This window comes from Camelus ferus, chromosome 33 (assembly GCF_009834535.1).
Source record: "Camelus ferus isolate YT-003-E chromosome 33, BCGSAC_Cfer_1.0, whole genome shotgun sequence".
Classification (NCBI taxonomy): domain Eukaryota; kingdom Metazoa; phylum Chordata; class Mammalia; order Artiodactyla; family Camelidae; genus Camelus; species Camelus ferus.
In genome coordinates this window covers 18,097,266-18,115,590 of record NC_045728.1, presented here as the reverse complement: position 1 = coordinate 18,115,590, position 18,325 = coordinate 18,097,266, and the positions used below count along the sequence as shown (strand labels likewise).

The 18,325-nt window shown below is 38.6% G+C and overlaps 1 protein-coding gene across 3 annotated transcripts in view; it reads left to right on the top strand.

Annotated features, from left to right (window-relative positions):
• ZC3H12C (zinc finger CCCH-type containing 12C) overlaps positions 1-18,325 on the top strand; it is a 68,412-nt gene that overhangs the window by 30,213 nt on the left and 19,874 nt on the right. For all 3 annotated transcript variants that reach the window (XM_032472752.1, XM_032472754.1, XM_032472753.1), the window contains exon 2: positions 4,240-4,991. In XM_032472752.1, the coding sequence (XP_032328643.1) occupies positions 4,240-4,991 (752 nt within the window). The remainder of the gene's footprint in view (positions 1-4,239; positions 4,992-18,325) is intronic.

Genomic DNA, 18,325 nt, shown 5'->3' with positions numbered 1-18,325 from the left:
TTATGGTCTAATATTCCTGATTAATATGATGTTCCTTAGAGCATTAAAAAAAAATTTTTTTTTTTTTACTGGATTTGAGATGAAGGATTATCCAAGTCATCTAATGAGAACTTTCAGAAAGTATGCTTATTAAATCAAGGAATGTGTGTATATACAACATATTTCTAGTAAATAGCCATTATATCCTAAACTTGCTGTTAGCTAGTATAAAGCTTCTTTTTGGCAATTAAAATAATTAGTTACGCTTTACCATCTACGATATCAGTGTGAAAATTTAGTTCTTTTCCAACATACAGTATTACTTGATTTTTAATTTATTAGGCCTTCAGTAAGAAAAGTTATTTTAGTTTCCAGTACAATATCTGGAGGAAATCTACAGCTTTATAAGTGTAGAAATCTGTTTTCAGACCATTATATGTGTGCCCAATCTCTATTGTGTTCATGAATATAGTATGTAAAGGCCAGTTAGGTGCCTGATGTAGAGCTTAAAAGTTAAGCCATGTTTCTTGGAGTTTTTTGATAACTGTGGGAGTATAAACACTGACCTACTTTATGCTGCTTCTTTATAAAATGAGGTAAATTTTATAAATACTAAATATAAATAAATTTATAATATAAATTACTCTTATAGCCGATTGATTTAAGGATGATTTATATGTTTGCAGTTGAATAAGTGGCAAAACTTAAGTCTAATAAATGGTTTAGAAATGAAGGAGAAAAGTGTTTTCTCCCTTGCCTGTAAAAGTAAATTTTGTGATGTTATTGGAGTCTTTGTTATCTTTTTCAAAATTATATCGATCATTTTTAAGGCACTGAACAAAAATAAAAATCATATACCATTCTTTGTCATAAGATTTCTTGTAATAATGCATTGTAAGTTTACACATTACGTTACATTAAGTAGTAGCCTATGAAAATATTTTTATCAGCTTTTAAATCTTAAGACTAGCATTTAATTTTTTATTGGTTGATTTCAAAATATTGCCAAATTCTTTTTTAGTGCCATATGAAGTCAGGGCAGTCTTTTACTAATTACAAGTAGATAATGCAGCGTTTTAGAGATTAAAGTTTTAAAAACCAGATCTTTACCACTTGGGTCAATAAAAGTAAGTTATTTCAAATTTGTATTATGTAATGGAGAAAACATACGCAGCTTACAGGCCTGGTAATTGGCCTCATTTGTCTATGCACTATTTCATATTTAATCAAATGATTTACAGGAACTAAAAATTATTTAACTGCTTGTTTAGTACAAGATGACACTGGATAACTTTCTCTGTGGTAACCAACGAAATCTGGAAGATAAAGAGAGGCCTGTCAGTGTGGAAAAAAAAAGTTCAACCAGAATATTTTAAAAGTTATTTTGCCTAACAAAATTAGGTGTTAATTTTTTTAAGTAGTGTAGATCATGCTTACACTTACATTTAATGTTAAAAATCTTGTTAGCCCACCTGGAAACTTTTTATTTAAATAATCTATATAAATTATATGAATCACCACAAGTTAAATGTGTGTGGTAGTTACTAAATATATTTGAATACAAATGCTAGCTTATCTGATTTAATATTATAAAAAGCAAGCAACTGATAACCTCATTTTTTCTGTTTAATCATTTTAGCCGTATAATAAAATTATATAGGAAAGTAGATTTACACAGAGCCACCTGAACTTTTTTGTATCAGACTGGAAGTGATACAGGAAGATTTAAATACTTTTTTAGGGTGGATAATTTTCAGTTTAAAACCTTTATAGTGTCTGGCTTTGCCTCTTTGAAAAATGTGAAAATTAAAAATAATTCACTTATTCTGTAAACACAACATTTCATTCTAATGTTCCCCACTGGCTGTATTTTTCATGAAATATTCATCTTGTTTGAAACAGTCCAAAGGAAAAATACTGCAGCCCAATATTAAAATAATATTTCCTAGTTCAGTTCAGGGAGTTGGTCAGTGAGTCATTCATTATCTTGAAGAATTATCTCACAACAGCACTTATGCAAAACCCAAACTTTTCAGGGGAGATCAAAAATGTTGCCCATTAAATGCACTTCCTGCAGCCAGAGCAGATTGTGGGGTTTACAGAACAATGATGTCGGAGCTTCCAGATTGGTTTGGCAGCTGCATTGTTCTCGGAGGGTAAACCAGACGCACTTAAGTCCCAGTCTCTTTTATAGGCTTTTGTTCATACCAAATTATTCTTTCACTGTGCTAGCATTCATGATGGCACGTTAACAGAGTGCCGCTTAGCAACCAGCTCTGGTTGCCAGGCAGCCCAGCTTCCAATAGGTTTTCCTTGTTTAAGATACTTTTGGTGGGAGCCCTACGAAGACCACAGTGCAGATTTTTCTTTTAACTGTATCACTTTATTAGGATGCTGTTGTGATTTGTTACTTGCTTTACGATGTCAGTATATTACAGTAGTTAATAAATCACTGAGTGTGAAGATTTGCTTTCAAAATCCTTTCCTTTAATTCTAAATAATTGGGCTCATGCATATCCATTTTAATAGAAAAAAAATTGAAACAGATAAAGCTTCATAATGGAGCAGATGGATATAGAGATCTTCTAAGGAATATTTCTTTTTATCAGTTTTGCAGTCAGGAACCAGGAGAGGGTGATGTTTCTTTAAAACTAATGAATGCTATATTAGTAGAACAGTGATATTGTTTAGAGTTATCTGTCTTCTCAAGGGATAAAACCGGAAGAAACTCCTGGAGGAGTGTGTAGGAGTTCTTCACTGAAGGAATTTTAAGTGTATTGTTATCAAGCTAAGGATTCTCAAATACTCTCTTCTCTAGTGTTTACCGTAGTTTATATAATTTATTTCATTATGTAGAAACGCTTCACTCTTTAATAAGTTCACGAAATGCATTCAAATGTGTGGCTTCTTAGAAAATCACTCTGCGTTTTCTCTTAACATTTAAATAATAGCTCCTTCTAGTGTAAGTAAAATGTTGAAGAGCTGCAGAATAAAATGTTTTTCCAATTTTCTTTTTTAGTTTATTTAAATAGGTGTTTTATGACAGTCTCAAATTCAGCCACCACCGGCTTACTAATGCTACTCATGGATGGAGCACTGGCATTGCCTTAACAAGTAAACTACTGATGTGCATGTGGTCCTGACAATGAAGCACGAGAGAAAATCATTTTATTTTGCTAGCCTGTTCCTGATAGAGAAATAACAGTTATTCTCAGCAGACTTTAAGGAAAATGGTAAAACAGCAAAAGCATTTTAAACAGTAAAAGCATTACTGTAAGGGAAAAGTAGAAGAAAAGATGACTTTTTAACCAGGCGCAGGCAATGGTTAGCTAATGAGTTCAGAAATATTTTCTGCCATAAAATTCAAGAAATTAAGATACCATTTATTCAGTGTACTTAATTATTTGCTGCTAATTTTGTGTGAAATCAGCCATTTCTATGCTTTTTATAAATACGCACAGAATAAAAAGACCTTTTCCCCTGAAATGAAAAAGACGGTTGTATTCCTGGCACTTAATAAGGGTAGCACGATGCTGAGAATTGTGTTCAGTTACTGTATTCAGTGTTCACAAAATAAAGATCATTGGGGCAAAACTATTCATCTCTTAAGTGGAATATAATTCACCCTGTAATTATTTTAATTCTTTGCTGGCTGTTGTAGAATATGTATTCTTTCATCACAGTACCTAAATTAATTTTGAAAGTCTTCAGATTGTTGTGAAGCTTGATCCAAATTAACAATAACTTTTAAATTATAAAAACTTAAGGTTTTCCTTGCCACATGACTTCCTCTTTAAAAGAATTTTTGCAACTTTTTATGAAGTCTTTTAGAGGAAATGTACATAACCTGTCATAGCATGTCTAAAACGTGCTTTTTTAAAATAATATTCTGTGTGTCACTCTAGAAACATGGGCCTTTCTAACTGTGGGAAAATCTTTCCCATCAAGATTGAGAAGCCACAGGAGCAGCAGAAAGGGCATGGGTTTTGGAGTCGGGCAAAACGGGGTGAAAAACCCCATTCCTCTGCTTGTTCACTCTGTTGCCTTGGAGGGATATTTGGCCTTTCTGGTTCCTAACTTCGTCATCTAAAAAACTGGGCATGATACTGTTCAGAAGGGTGTTAACGAAGGATGAGAGGATGCAGATGAAACACAAAGTTGATACTCGGTGGTTTGGCAGTTCTCTCCCAACTTCTTTATTGACACAGAAACGAACCAGTAAATATGGGATTCTAAGTATTCCACTTTTTTTTCCTCTAGGAATACGGGGTGCTTTGCATTCAAGAATATAGAAAAAACAGCAAAGTGGAGTCAAGTACACAGAACAGCTTCATGGGCTTGAAGGATCACCCGGGGCATGACCTCGACCACCTTCATGTGGAGAGCACTGACCCCCGTGTAAATGCATCTGTACCTTTGTCAATGGTAGAAAAACCAACAATGGATAAAGTTAATTCCGGGAAGGAAGAAAAAGAGGTGTCTGAAGAGAATGTGAGCTCTGGTGACTCTGAAGAAAGCACCAACTCCGATAATGAGTCAGAACCGGTGAGCAGCGGTTCAGCGGAGCCATGCTTGCTAACCAAGACCCACAGACAGCTGTGTCGGTCTCCCTGCCTAGAGCCTCACATCCTCAAACGCAGTGACATTTTGCAAGACTTTAAACCCGAGGAGTCCCAGGCGACATCCAAGGAGGCGAGGAAGCCCCCTGATGTGGTGCGAGAATACCAAACGAAACTGGAGTTTGCACTGAAGTTAGGTTACTCTGAAGAACAGGTTCAGCTCGTGCTGAACAAACTCGGTACCGACGCTTTAATCAATGACATTTTGGGGGAACTTGTCAAACTCGGAAACAAAAGTGAGGCTGAACAAACGGTTAGTACAGTTACCAGTGTGATGCGGGAAACATCTTCCCTGGAATCCCAGCGGTCAGAATCTCCAATGCAAGAGGTGGCAGCAGATGATGGGGAGAACCTGAGACCGATAGTCATCGACGGCAGCAACGTGGCGATGAGGTAAGTGGAGAAACCTTCCCTGATCACCGCCCAACGGTCTTTAAAACCTACCTTCTTATTTTGTGACTCTGCTCACAGTCATTAAAGCCAGGGTGGTTCTGCATCCCAGTGTTGGCTTCCACGTTTCTGATTGTGTCTTAGTTCTCTGTCTCTCTATTCCAGGGCGGTTGGCCATTCTCTCCCCATTTGTCCCTAAATGAAGACCCCCCCTTTTCCCTAGATAGGTCTCTTTTTCTCACTCATCTAACTAGGTTGCTGGGGTATAAAAATTAGCACGTGTCCTGGCTTAGTGGCAAACGCTAGTTTTAACTGAAGAACTTGAGCATCATCATACTCAACAATTTTGGAATCTGGTGAGATCAACAACCTATTTCTACACAAAGTCACATAACCGTCGAGGAGGAATCCCAGTTCTCTTAGAAAATTATTTTTATTGATTTGGGAACAAATCAAAGCTATAATTTCAGAGAACTTCAGCTATAATTTCCATTTAAGAAATGTAATTCAAAATTAGTTTTTTTAGGAACTAGGAGAAAAAAAAACAAAAATGAAACTCCCAATGAGCTTTTTTTTTTTTTTAATGAATTTTGATGGCTTAAGATGTAAAGTACATCTACATTCAATTAGTGTATAGCTAACTGCCCACAGTCTTTAGACTCCTGTGGGGATATAAAGGTATATAGGCATCAATTCTTTCAGAAAGCTTAGAATTTCTTAATATATTGTTTCTCAAGGTGATCTGAGGATAATTACCAAAGAATCATCTGGGGAACTTGTTCTAACAAGTGTGCATTCTAGAACAGTGCTGTTCAATGGAATTATAATGTGAGGCACATACGTCATTTAAAATTTTCTGGTACCCACATTAAAAATTAAAAGAAACAGGTGAAATTTAATGTGAATTGTGTACTTTATTTAGGCTAATAGAGCAAAACTATTATTTCAATGTATGTTCAATAAAAGACATTATTAATGAGAGATTTTTGCATTATTTCTGTCATATTAAGTCTTAAAATCAGGTATCTTACCTTTAGAGCACATCTCAGTTCAGAAGAGCCACACTACAGGTGCCCAATAGCCACCTGTAGTGATTGGCTATATACTGGAGAGTGTAGTTCTAGACACCTACCAAGCCCACACATAGACCTACCACTGCCCAGATCAAGGTGTAGCCCAGACATCTCCTTTTGTAACAGATACACCTGCTGATAGTGATGCATTACTGAAATGTAATTTTTTAATTGAAATGTAGTCAGTTTACAATGTTGCATCAATTTCTGGTGTACAGCATAATGTTTCAGTCACACATATATGTACATATATTCCTTTTCATATTCTTTTTCATTATAGGTTACTATAAGATATTGAAAATAGTTCCCCATGTTATACAGTAGAAACTTATTGTTTATCTGTTTTATCTAAAGTAGTTAATATCTGCAAACCTGGAACTCCAATTTATCTCTTCCCATCCCCTTAACCGCCTGGTAACTGTAAGTTTGTTCTCTATGCCTGCAAGTCTGTTTCTGTTTTGTAAATAAGTTCAGTGATATCATATGGTATTTTTCTTTCTCTTTCTGGCTTACTTCACTTAGTATGATGATCTCCAGGTCCATCCATGTTGCTGCAAATGGCATTATTTTATTCTTTTTTATGGCTGAATAGTATTCCTCTGTGTGTGTGTGCATGCGTGTGTGTGTGTGTGTCTGTCTTCTTTATCCAGTCATCTGTTGATGGACATCCAGGTTGCATCCTTGTCTTGGCTATTGTAAATAGTGCTGCTATGAACACTGGGGTTTGTACATCTTTTTGAATTAGAGTTCCCTCCAGATATAGGTGCATACTGAAATTTAAGAACTAGTGTTTTTTAGTAGGTGATACCAAGTATTTCTGCACAGGGTATGAGAAGGGCCAACTTGTCAAAATAATACTGCTTCCACCTAAAAAGTTTATCCTTTCGTTTATAAGCAAATGAGACTTGCAGTATTTAAATTACTTACCCAAGGTAAAACATAATTCAAACCCAAATATGTCTGACTTCACTTTTCATCATATAATGAAAGGTGAAATCAAGTTGAAAAGGTTGAAGGCAGATATTCCAAGGCCTTGAATGCCAAGTTAGAGAATTTAAACTTGGCTCTAATCCAAAGGCAACTGAAGATTTTTGAGGGGGGAAATGTCAAGAGTAGAGTTGTGCCTTAAACTAATAATCTAGCCATGATTAGGAGGTCGGAGATCAATTTGAACGCAAACAACCCTTTTTAACAGAGTAAAAAGAGCCTTGAGTGTTGTAGAGGTATGCAGTATACATACTGCCTTGAGAAGTCCTTCCGTAAAATAACCTCTCCCTTGTCTAATCTTTCCCAAACTTGGTCATGAAATGATTATTTCCTTATAATAATCTACAACCAGTGAGCAGTTACCTTAGCAGAGGGACAATACATCAAGCCAAAACACCATGGAATTGCCAAGCGAGAGAGTAATGAAGGAAGGTAACAGGTCCTGGCGGAACACTGAAGACCAGAGCCACGTACCAGAGATACCAGACGGGTTCTCAGAAATGCATCTTCCAAGGCCCAGCTCTTGGAAATATGGCACAACCCAAGTTACTATACAATATTTTTCAAGTGCAAAGGTATTTCTGATGCATAGCCAGTGTTGAGGACCATTCAACATGAAAAGTGTGGATTAGAAGAAAGTGGTGATCCAGGAAAAGAGACGTGTGAAAAATACCAGTCTTAGAAAAAAAGTTCAGCGCTAGAAAAACTGAGAGGCATACAGATGCCATCGACTCAAGGAAGAGGAGGCTCTCAGGAGAGTAGCACTGAAAAGCCCCAAGGGCGTGACGGCTGGGAAGCTGCGTGGTGTTAGAGACAGAAGCCCAGCTACTAGATGTCAAGCAATGAAGGAACAGAGCTAGACTGTTATCCTAGGAAGCTGACAGGAGGAAGGGCAGAAGGAGGAGGCAGAAGAGTTAGGGAGGGGTTTTTTAGTTTTGTGTTTAAGAACAGAACTGTATTCGCTGAGGGGGGATGGGAGCGTGTCTCCACAACCACAATGTGGGAGTTTAATTTTTGAAGGAGGAGACATGAAAGATACAAGTGGAGAATTGGGCATTGGAGATAAATAGACTTTTGGGTGGGCAGAAGCAGACCTTGGAGGGGAAAAAACAGCATGAGATTTATAAAACTTAGGGCCCATAGAAATGAATTGTTTTAAATGGTTATCATTTAGATAATGGATGGCACAGTTGGATCAACTCACATGACTGCAGCCTCGTTCCCAGGGGCAATGAAAAGTACCTGGATAACTGAAAATTTGCATAAAACTCCCAACTTACTCCTCATAGTGAGGTACAAAAATAAATGGCATGATTAAGGCATTTCAAACAACCTATTATATGTAATTATTAAAAACAAGTTTCTACCCCTGCACTGTTTTGTCCCCATCCTGTTTCTTTTGCTGTAAAGATGGGACAGTACAGATTCGGTTCCTCCCTCCAGCACGTATTTTAATCTGACTCATGAACCGAGAGGCTTCAGACATGTCAGGAGAGAAGCTGACAGGAGATTTTTTATTATAGCAGCATCATACTGTCAGTCACCATGAAATGTGCCACGTCCATAACTTTGAAAGTGTCAGAACTCATGAAAATTCATAGTAAACTTTTACATTCTGCCATTTATGAGAGCTACAGAAAGTTAAAAAGTCATTTAGAAATACATAACTACTTCAAATTCAGAATCTTAACTAAACAAAAATGCAGAGAGATTGTACCCGTTTCCTGTTGCATAAAATATAACTAGCATGCTTTTACTTTTTTAAATTAATGCCCTACTCATGGTACTTCAGCAAACCTGTTATATAATAAATGTGTACACATTATAATGAGAAATGTGAGTGAGTTAAGAATAGAATACTGTTTTATTGCCTTTCTGATTTCTCAGGCAGCTGTATTCCACATATAAGATGAATATATTTCAGTTGCATTGAAATGCTAGCCCGTGGAACTGAAACAAATGATTCTTTAGGTGTAAACTAAAAGTAAAAAAGAAAGGCATTTTTATTAAAATTACCAAACTAGACTTAAAAAAATTAGCTCTCTACACACTGCCTTTGTGATTCTGAGTAAGTTGTTTAAACTCTCCAATCTCTGTTTTCAGAATTGCAAGGAACTCTTGTCTCGCAGGCTTGTTACTAGAGTTAAAGATAATTAATACCAAATGCCTGGCATGTAATAGGTGCTCAGGAACTTAGTTATTACGTTAAAGAGCTAGCACCTGTATTTTAATCTAGAGCATAATGACTAATGTAATGAAAACTTAGTTGTTCCAGTTTTTTTTTATTCAACACTTAGCAATTTAGCAGTCTATCTTATTCTTTTGACCTATTTCATATTTTATATTTTAATTCTTTAGGTTTATTTCATTAGTGATTTTCAGTGATGCTTCAAAAAGGAGTTTCATAAAGGAAACGTGTGCTCTTAGATCTAGATGACTCCAAAATTGCCCAGGGACAAGCCATATGACCGTGATATACAGTGTAGTTCCCCAAATTGCAGGGATCCTGTGTTGCCTTGCAGGGGAGCATGCTTCTACTTTCAGCTTATTAAAATCCTCTTAAAAATGTGCCACACTGATAGACGTTCTGGGTTAGTTTGCAGAATAAGCCATTCACCCAAAATTGACAAATACCTAGACTGTAGTCTAGCATAACTTGTGAGAGCTACTTCATTGCTAGTTACAGGAGCAAAGCGGACATAAGGATTCAAAAATAGAAAAGAGGATAAACTAAGTTTAGAGAAAGCCATAAACTTTTGAATATAAAATATTAAGCATTCAAAAAGAACTTGGTTTGTGAATATGAAACAGAATGAGATTTATATTTAGTGGAACTGGACTAACAGATATAAAAAGCTGCAGTTAATTTTGATTCTTAAAGCAAAAACAAAATAAAACAAAAAAACCTCTCAGTAAGTCAGCAAATTCGTCACTCAGCAAATAATCCTGTTTCCTTGATAGGGCAAATATTGCTAATATAGATATACCAGGCAATGTGTACTCCACATATAGACACAGAAATAAAGCATAATTAATATTTATCATGTTTCTGAAATGAAATTCTCATGAAATCATCATTTTTATTTCTTCTAAGTAGCTTTACAATTCTTCAAAATCTGTAATTCCAATAAACCTGAGGTAGTTCAGCAGTGGAGTGTAGAATTAGTCTCTGTCCACATTTATCTGACTGTTTACATTCATTTTTCCTCAAGCGAGTCCAGAGTTTTAATTGACCTGTGGTTTTAGGTTCAGATGACTTGTCCTGCCGTTAACAACGTTCAGTCTTGTGAGCCAGCAGGGTGGGAGCGTTAAGTTGGAGGCCGGTGCTCTTTGATTCCTGAAAGTCCTTTATTTCTTCAGTCAGCTTCCATGATCTAGTCACCTGACTTTGTTAAAATTGTATCTCCATATTCTATTTGAGCTTCTGCCAAACATATGAAAGAAGAGTGGTGAACAAGAAAAAACCCATCACTACCTCTACACCATGCTGTGGCACAAATTCTCCTGTCCCGTGGGATGCAAGCAGGGGCTTCCCTTTCTGATACAAACTATTGAAACTCGTCCCCGCCCCCACTCCCTCATTGTAGGTCCTCCGTCTTGGTCAGTAAACCCAGGTTTCTGGTTTTAGATCAGATCTCCTGACTGGTGGGTAGGCCTTATTTGTGCATATTTGTCCAGAGTATTAGGACAAATATTTCCTTTGCTAAACATCTCCGGTGGGGCACTTTTGGCCAAAAGGATCCATGCGTGTATCGCCTCTATGTTAGTGACAGGGAACCACCAAAAGTATTTAAGCAAGGGAAAAATGACATATCAGATTTGCCCTCAAGAAAGCTCCCTCTGCAGAGGAATTTAGGGAAGGATTTGAGCACTAAGACTGCAGACTCCTACTCATATTTGAAAATATATGCAAACGTTAAATTGTGGACAACTCCTGGAAAAAAAAACTAAAAATGTCATTGCTTCTGTATACCAGTCTAATGGCAGAGAATACAGAATGACTTGATCCCTACCCCCACCAGAAAGGCTAGTGTTAGGAACTAGCTGGTGTTCGTATAAATCTGAATCTTAACTGCGATGTAGAAAGGCCTTCCAGGTAAATCATTGCAGTCATTCTCTTAAAGCTTGAACGGAAATCAGATACAGATTCTTCAAGTCGGAATGTGAATAGAAAAATGCCCAAGTTCTGATAACTGTTCTTTATATCAAGAAGAGTGGGCTAAGCCCATATATTTATAAAATACAAGCAGAATTTAGCAGTCTGTGTAAATGGGGTTTATGCTTCTGATTGACCTTTTTAAAGGCACAAAGGCTTTCATGTTTCTAATCTGGTTTGTGAAGGTACATGGACTTGAGACTCTTTCCAGTGTGAATCTGAGTATTGAAGGCATCTTGCCTGGACTGCAAAACCTGCTGTCAGTTGTCTGGTGGGTTTGCTGTCCTGTTGCCTGTTCACCATTTTAGTACAGCCGTGTCTTACAGGGAATAAAATCTTCCTGCATACTTGGTCCAAGTGTTAGGTTTGGACTGCAGATGTGAGACGACAGCTTGCCAGAGTTCGTTCAAATTTGGTTTTGGCTTTTAACAAAAATGTATCAAAATTATGTGCTGTGGACCTGCATGGTGACCACTGGCCACATGTCCCTGCTGAGCTCTTGAAATGTGTCTAATCCAAATTGAGATATTCTGTGAATGTAAAATACATACCGTATTTTGAAAACTTAGTACAAAAAATACGTGAAATATATCAGTAACTTTTATGCTGATTATGTGTTTATAATGATCGTTTTTGGTACATTGAGTTAAATGAGATACTACTAAAATTAGTTTCACCTGCTGTTTACTTTTTAAAATGTGCTCTTCTAGGTCATTTAAAATTACGTGCATAATTCACATTATACTTCTATTGGATAGCCTCTCAGTGAAAGGTTTTTTAAGTCCCAACTTAATTAAAGGACAGTGTAATTTCCCCCAGACGAGTGTTGTAGATACTACTTACAGGTTAGTTGGCAGTGTCCCATTTCTCTTATTGTTTTAAAGAAAACCCTTAGATACTATGAAAAGAATCAGAGAATGAGAACTCATTTCTTCCTGTTGTTTAATTGTATCAGCTTGGAGTCTGACAAAGACAGATACTAGCTGTGTTCCACTGTGTCTCTTTATGACCCAGGTGTGTGCTTCTGCTTGTCACCAGGTGTGAATTTTAATAGACCAGTGGTCAGTAAACTTTTCTGTTATCTCAAGTGTGCTTATTTAAACCCTAACCTAGGAAACATGTACTCCAATTACATATGAATAAAGTTAATTATAGATCACTTAACTAGTGTTACCAGTTCTAAGAAGTGGGAAAGTGACCCAATTATAAGAAATAGGGAAAAAGTGATCCGAGTCTGTATTTTCTACTTTTGTTAACACAAAAGGTATTTTTACACCTACTTAACAGATATGTTCTTTTCAATATCTTTAGACTAAAGACCCATTTAGAAATAAACTAGATAAATGTGCTTCCTGTTATTAATTTTGGCTTCAAATTATGGACCTTTATTATAAGGTCAGGAAACCTTTCTCCTTTCCTTTTCCCTCACCCTTTCCCATTCTCAGAACTCTCTTGGCCACACTGCTGTTGTGTCCATACCAACTGGAGAATAACAGTAAACCTATATCATGTTAAGACTTCCATTATGACTTTGGTATTGAAATTTGCATTGTCCTGAGTCAGTGATTTTTCGCTTTTATTTTCCTTTAAAGCAGTACAATCATGCAAATCGTGCAAGGAAATTTAAAACAGTATTTAAAACCAACGAGAGCATAGTGTTGTTTGAATTGGAGGGTACAGATCGGGGCTGTTGTGTCCCACTTAAAAATTCCCTTCCTTGCTCCCTGGAAAGGCCTCTGAGGCTCTGAGAGTGGAATTTCTCTTTGGAACAGAACTTGATAAACGTTGATTCAGTTATCTGTGACAAGGGGGCATAGACTTAGTTTTCGGGGTCTATTGCATGCTGACCACTAGCTTTGGGTTCAAAGTGATCTTGTGTAGTGGGAAAGAGATCTGGGGTTAAAAGTTGAGTAGCTATAACAGTGACAGAATAGGCATAAATTAATCATTATGAGCCTTCAGTTTAAAAGAAAAAGTTCTAGATGCCCATGAGTCAGCAAGTGGAATTATAGGTTCTCAAATACAATATGAAGTTTTTTTTTATTGAAATATAGTCAGTTTCCAATGTGTCCATTTCTGGTGTACAGCACGATACTTCAGTCATAAAGGACATACATATATTTGTTTTCATGTTCTTTTTCACCATAAGTTACTATAAGATATTGAAGTTTAATTAGACTGCACTGATGGGAAGTGAAATATTGTTACTTCTATATTGAAGACAATACCCAGCCACACTTCTCTCTCCCTGCTTAAGAAACATGGGATGGATGTAAGAGAATTTCTTCTTAACAGTCATTAAGCACTGGAAATGCATTAGTATTTAAAAGCATTCTTTAAAAGTAAAAATCTATGTTTATGTATCCAACATGGTTTATGTACAATCAGGCCTAACAAATGAAAAAAAAAATAAGTCATCAGGTATCTGAAGGGCACTTGGGTATATTAATCATTTCATGTTCAATAAATATTTATTATTATGTAAATATAATTAACTATATCTGAACTTGAAGGACTTTGGTACTAAATATTCACATACGATGTTCTAGTTTAAAAGGGTACTTTTTACTCATATTTTTCATTGTAGTCACTTCACTGACAAACTTGTGTCATCATACATAGCTTGATACAATGACCCATTAAAGTCACAGAAATTCTGTAATCATACTTGAATCTCCCAGTGGAGGGTGTGTTCTTGATTTAAATAGAAGGTGACATATGGGAGGTTATAAAAAAGCCATGGATTATTTTGTTGAGTCCCCTGATGACCTTGGTCTCTTTCTGGTTTCTTTTAAAAACTAAAACTGTTTAGTGATCTCCACACATCAAACACATTGATCTAAAAATCACAGTTTACTATCAACGGTGAGATTAAAGCTATCAAAGACATTGGTTTCATTTTCATTGCAAAACAAGCTTTTTTCCATTTTCTAAAAATTAGGACCAAAGGGACACGAGAAAGTAGAGGAACTAGTATTTGCTGACACTTCTATGTGCCAGGCCTTGTGCTCGGTGCCCTGTGGCTGGTACCTTGTTCAGTTCTCACAGCCCTGAAGCGTAGGTGGGACTGTCTCCCTTTTAATTGTGAGAAAATTGGAGGTTCAGAGTAAGTAACTTGCCAAGGTCACACAGAGAGGGACCAAAGAAAATACGTCAACTCACGTCTAATTCCAGCTGCTGCGCTGTTCCCGCTGTGCGGGCGTACTCAGGAGGAGCCTGCTGAGGAGTGTGGTGCTGGTGCTGCCGCTGCTGGTGGTGGCAGCACCAGTGCTCATAACACTCACTGCTGCGAACAGTGCTAAACGTGCCGTTCATTCCAGGTCTGGTTTTTACAGTTAGATTTTAGATGACTTACGGAAAAACATTTTAAGAATAGCTTTCCTGAGGGGGAGGGGACAGCTCAAGTGGTGGAGCGCATGCTTAGCACGCACAGGGACCTGGGTGCGATCCCCAGTACCTCTGCTGAAAAACCAGATAAATAAATAAGCCTGATTACTTGCCCCCTGCAAAAAAAAAAAAAAAAAAAAAGATGCTAAAAAGAAAAAAAGAATAGCTTTCCTTTGATTGTAGAAGGGATATTCTTACTACATAAATTTTAGACAATAAGAAAATAAAAATTACCTATGATTTCCAAGGTTCTTGACAAGCATTATAAGTAATATGTTAATTCAAAGCAAGTACTCAACCTGGAACAAAATCATATTTGAGGAAATGAGATCACTGGAAGAAGACTCCTTATTTCTCCCCTTTTTTTTATTTAATGCCATGAAAAGAATCAAAAAGCAGCAGTCTCCGCTAGCAGATGCCTGTATTCCCTTCTCGGGTTTCTCCATGTGTTTTGGCTGCTGCTCATGTCTACCATGGGAAGATAACAGTTATCATTCTAAAGTAACCTTTCCTGTCCTGTGGTTACCCTGGTCAATGATGTGTGTATATTTATAATTTAACACAGTATCGTACATGAAATTGTACTTCATAGATGTGGCAGGTGGAATGGTTCGCCCATTGTTCTCTTCTGGGTCCTGTATTGAGTCAAACTACATTAAAATATGTGGTTCCCTGAATTTTTCTGTCCATTACAAACCACACATTTGTAATCTATTGACCATCACAGTGACTAAATAAATTAATGGCACATAATAAACAACTGTAGCTCAGTTCTCCAGTGGGACGTGGATATGGTGGTGTTAAAAGATACAGCAAACATCCTATTAGTTTGAGTGCTTATGGAATTGCCCTCTGTCAAAGGATGGTAGAATCATTGGGCTTTTCAAATTTGTGACAGTGGTATATATGAATAAATTAAAGATAATCCCATTAGATACGAGACAGTGAATTTACAGAGTAATGAAAAGTTATAATGGTGAAAGTCTTACGAAGAATATGTTGGTCAAGATAATTTGTGTTCGTCGTAGCTCTCCTTGGCTTCCAATTCCTAGTTCACTAGAAGTTGCATGTGTGTGAAACTCTGAGTGGGAGTCCCTGGATAGAAGTAATATGGCTACAGCTACCCTAGTCCGGACCCTAGTAGCCCTTTCCACAGCTTGGTCTGCAAATTAATTTCATCTCATTGTCTTGGGAAAGCACAACAATGAACACGGAAACCTGTTGGGGAAGTTGCAGTGACATAAGTCAGCAGTTTCCCATGTGGCATGTCGGTTGCCATTGAGATTAGAAAACCTCTCATTCAAAATCTGACCCAAAGCCTGGCAGACCCAGTGCATATTTACTCTCAGTGTAGGTAAAGATTGGCCCAGGTGCCTTCTCTCCCAGGAGCTCCAAACATCCTCTACCTGGGGTGCAGATGATCGTAGCCCTTAGTTTATACAGAAGGTCTCTTCCCAGCAGATTGACAGCATTAAGAGATGAGAGTGGCATGTTCCTCCCACTTGAGGACCTGTTTGCGCAGGAACATCAGAGGAGAAAGATGAGAAAGGTTGTCCAGAGATGCTCACAACTTGTGTGTTTTTCTGGATGCAGGTGAAGCAAGAAAGCTCCGAAGAAATCGCAGAGCACAGGGTTTCGTATCTACAAGAAAGGATAGGAGAAGACTATGGCAGGAAAAAGAAACATAAAAGGCTTTTCTTGTCCCAGCCCTGAGGCCCCCCTTGTAGGTCAGTTTTGCTCATCAGTCTGCACCATTTGCCGGTTGTTTCCTGTCTGAGTTCCGGGGGCGGGGGCGGGGCGGGAGGCCTCCTGATGGGGGTGGCGGAGCCTCACAGTTTGGCTGCATCCTCGGCATCTTCCTCAGTCTCTTGCAGCATCGCTCTTCCCAGCGTCCTGTTTTTTCACAGCAGCAACGCACTGACTCTGCACCAGCGCGCCCTGCCTTGTTTGTTGGCAGCCCCTGAAAAGCGCTCCCTTTGTGAATAACCCTAGGCAGATAGCGCTACAATCTTGAGTTTCTTTTTGTCTTCGCCCTTCTCCATGTTTTCCCCCAAACTGGATTACTGTGGCCAGTACCTGAGAAACTGCCTATCCTTTGTCATACAGATGCCTTTTCTCCTGCTGGTGCTTGAATTCCAGCAACAAGGCTACCACGAAAGTGGAGAGGGTTAGGGGTCTGCTCTGATCCACCCCTAAGTCCATCCATCCCCATTAATTTAGAAGAGGGCTCCATGAACCGCTGGTGGAAGTCACCGGGGGACGCAGGCAGCAGCGTCTCCCAGGCCACCTTTTGGAGAAAGACTTCAGTCTGCCGTCAGGACACGCATCCGAGGATGGAGGGGCAGCCTGAGTTGCTGCAGGAGGTGCCTGGGGCCACGGTGCTCCCTCGTGAGGGGGTGACCATTTGCCCCATCACGCCTTTTCCGTTAGTCAGGCAGTCATCCAAGGCACCACTCCAGGCAGCAGGCAGTGCCCATCCACACACACAGGGCTGTAAACTGAAAAATGCTGTAGAAAACCTTGGCACATTTTTGCAGATCTTTTCAGGGCACTGGAAATAACTCTTAAGACAGGTATCAGCCAGGGGAAAGGGCTGTGGTAGTCGTGACCACATCTGATCCAGCCAGCAGCGCTGGATAACTTCTGAAAGGCATCTGAGTCCCTGGAACTCCAGAGGGAGGGCTGACTTTCCTCAGTAAGTTGGTTGGACAGCACTGTAGTTTTAGGCTCAGTTTTGCTGGTTAGTAGCCTGACTCCTTTGGGTTCCCCTTCCTTCCGAGTTATCAGGGCAGCCACTTGCCAACCTGATGCCTTAATCCCAGAACAGCCTCTCATCCAAATTTTCAGACTCCCAGTTCCTTCCCCTGAGTCATTTCTGCTTCCCTCACTGTGTTTTGCACGTTGAGTGTTACGGGGATTCTCGGAGGTGGAATCCACATCAGATCATTCAGAGAACGTGGCAATTCGCCCTCTTCCAAAGGGAAGTTATCCCCAGGTCCTAAAGCCATTGGGACCCATCTATCCAGAAGTCGTCGCCTCCCTCGAGGTCCCACTTTGAGGCAAAGGAGGGTGAAGGGGAATCAGAGGGGCCACAGCAGAGAAGGGTTGAGAACCTGGAGAAAGAAGAAAGGCACGTTCAGTTTCTTAAACTCTTCCTTCCGTGTTTTAATTCATTCTATATGGCTGTCAGTTCATTCCTTCATCTGTCTTCTGAGATCCAGAGATACCAGTAGTCCTTTTCTAAAAATCTGTAGTAAGTATACCAGTTTGTCTACTTCAAATGAGCCTTCCTCTGGCCACCGCAAAGCAGAATTTTTATAAACATGCCTATTCCAAACATGACAGTAAAATCAGCCTTTTAAAAAAGAGACCTGCTGGCAGGCTCCTTGTATTTTTCTTCATTAAAGCCAGCGTTGAATCACATGCAACCTCCAAGTCTGCGTTACCCATTTTGCTCAATAGTAACTCCGAATTTGCAGTGACAATTTGGCATTTTCCCTGGGAACCCAAACCCACTCAGCCAAAGGACACTTTCAGCAAGCACTCAAGGTCTCCTGCGTAATCAGCAGTGGCCACAAATCTGCTAACAAATTCACCAGCAGCAGGACTCACTTGAGGTATAACGTCCTTATTGCCAAATTGTTGAAATAAAAAAGAAATTAAGGCCCAGAGGAACATGCCAGTTCATAAATATAGAATTAGCTATTTTTACTACTGAGGGGAAAAAGCCCTAA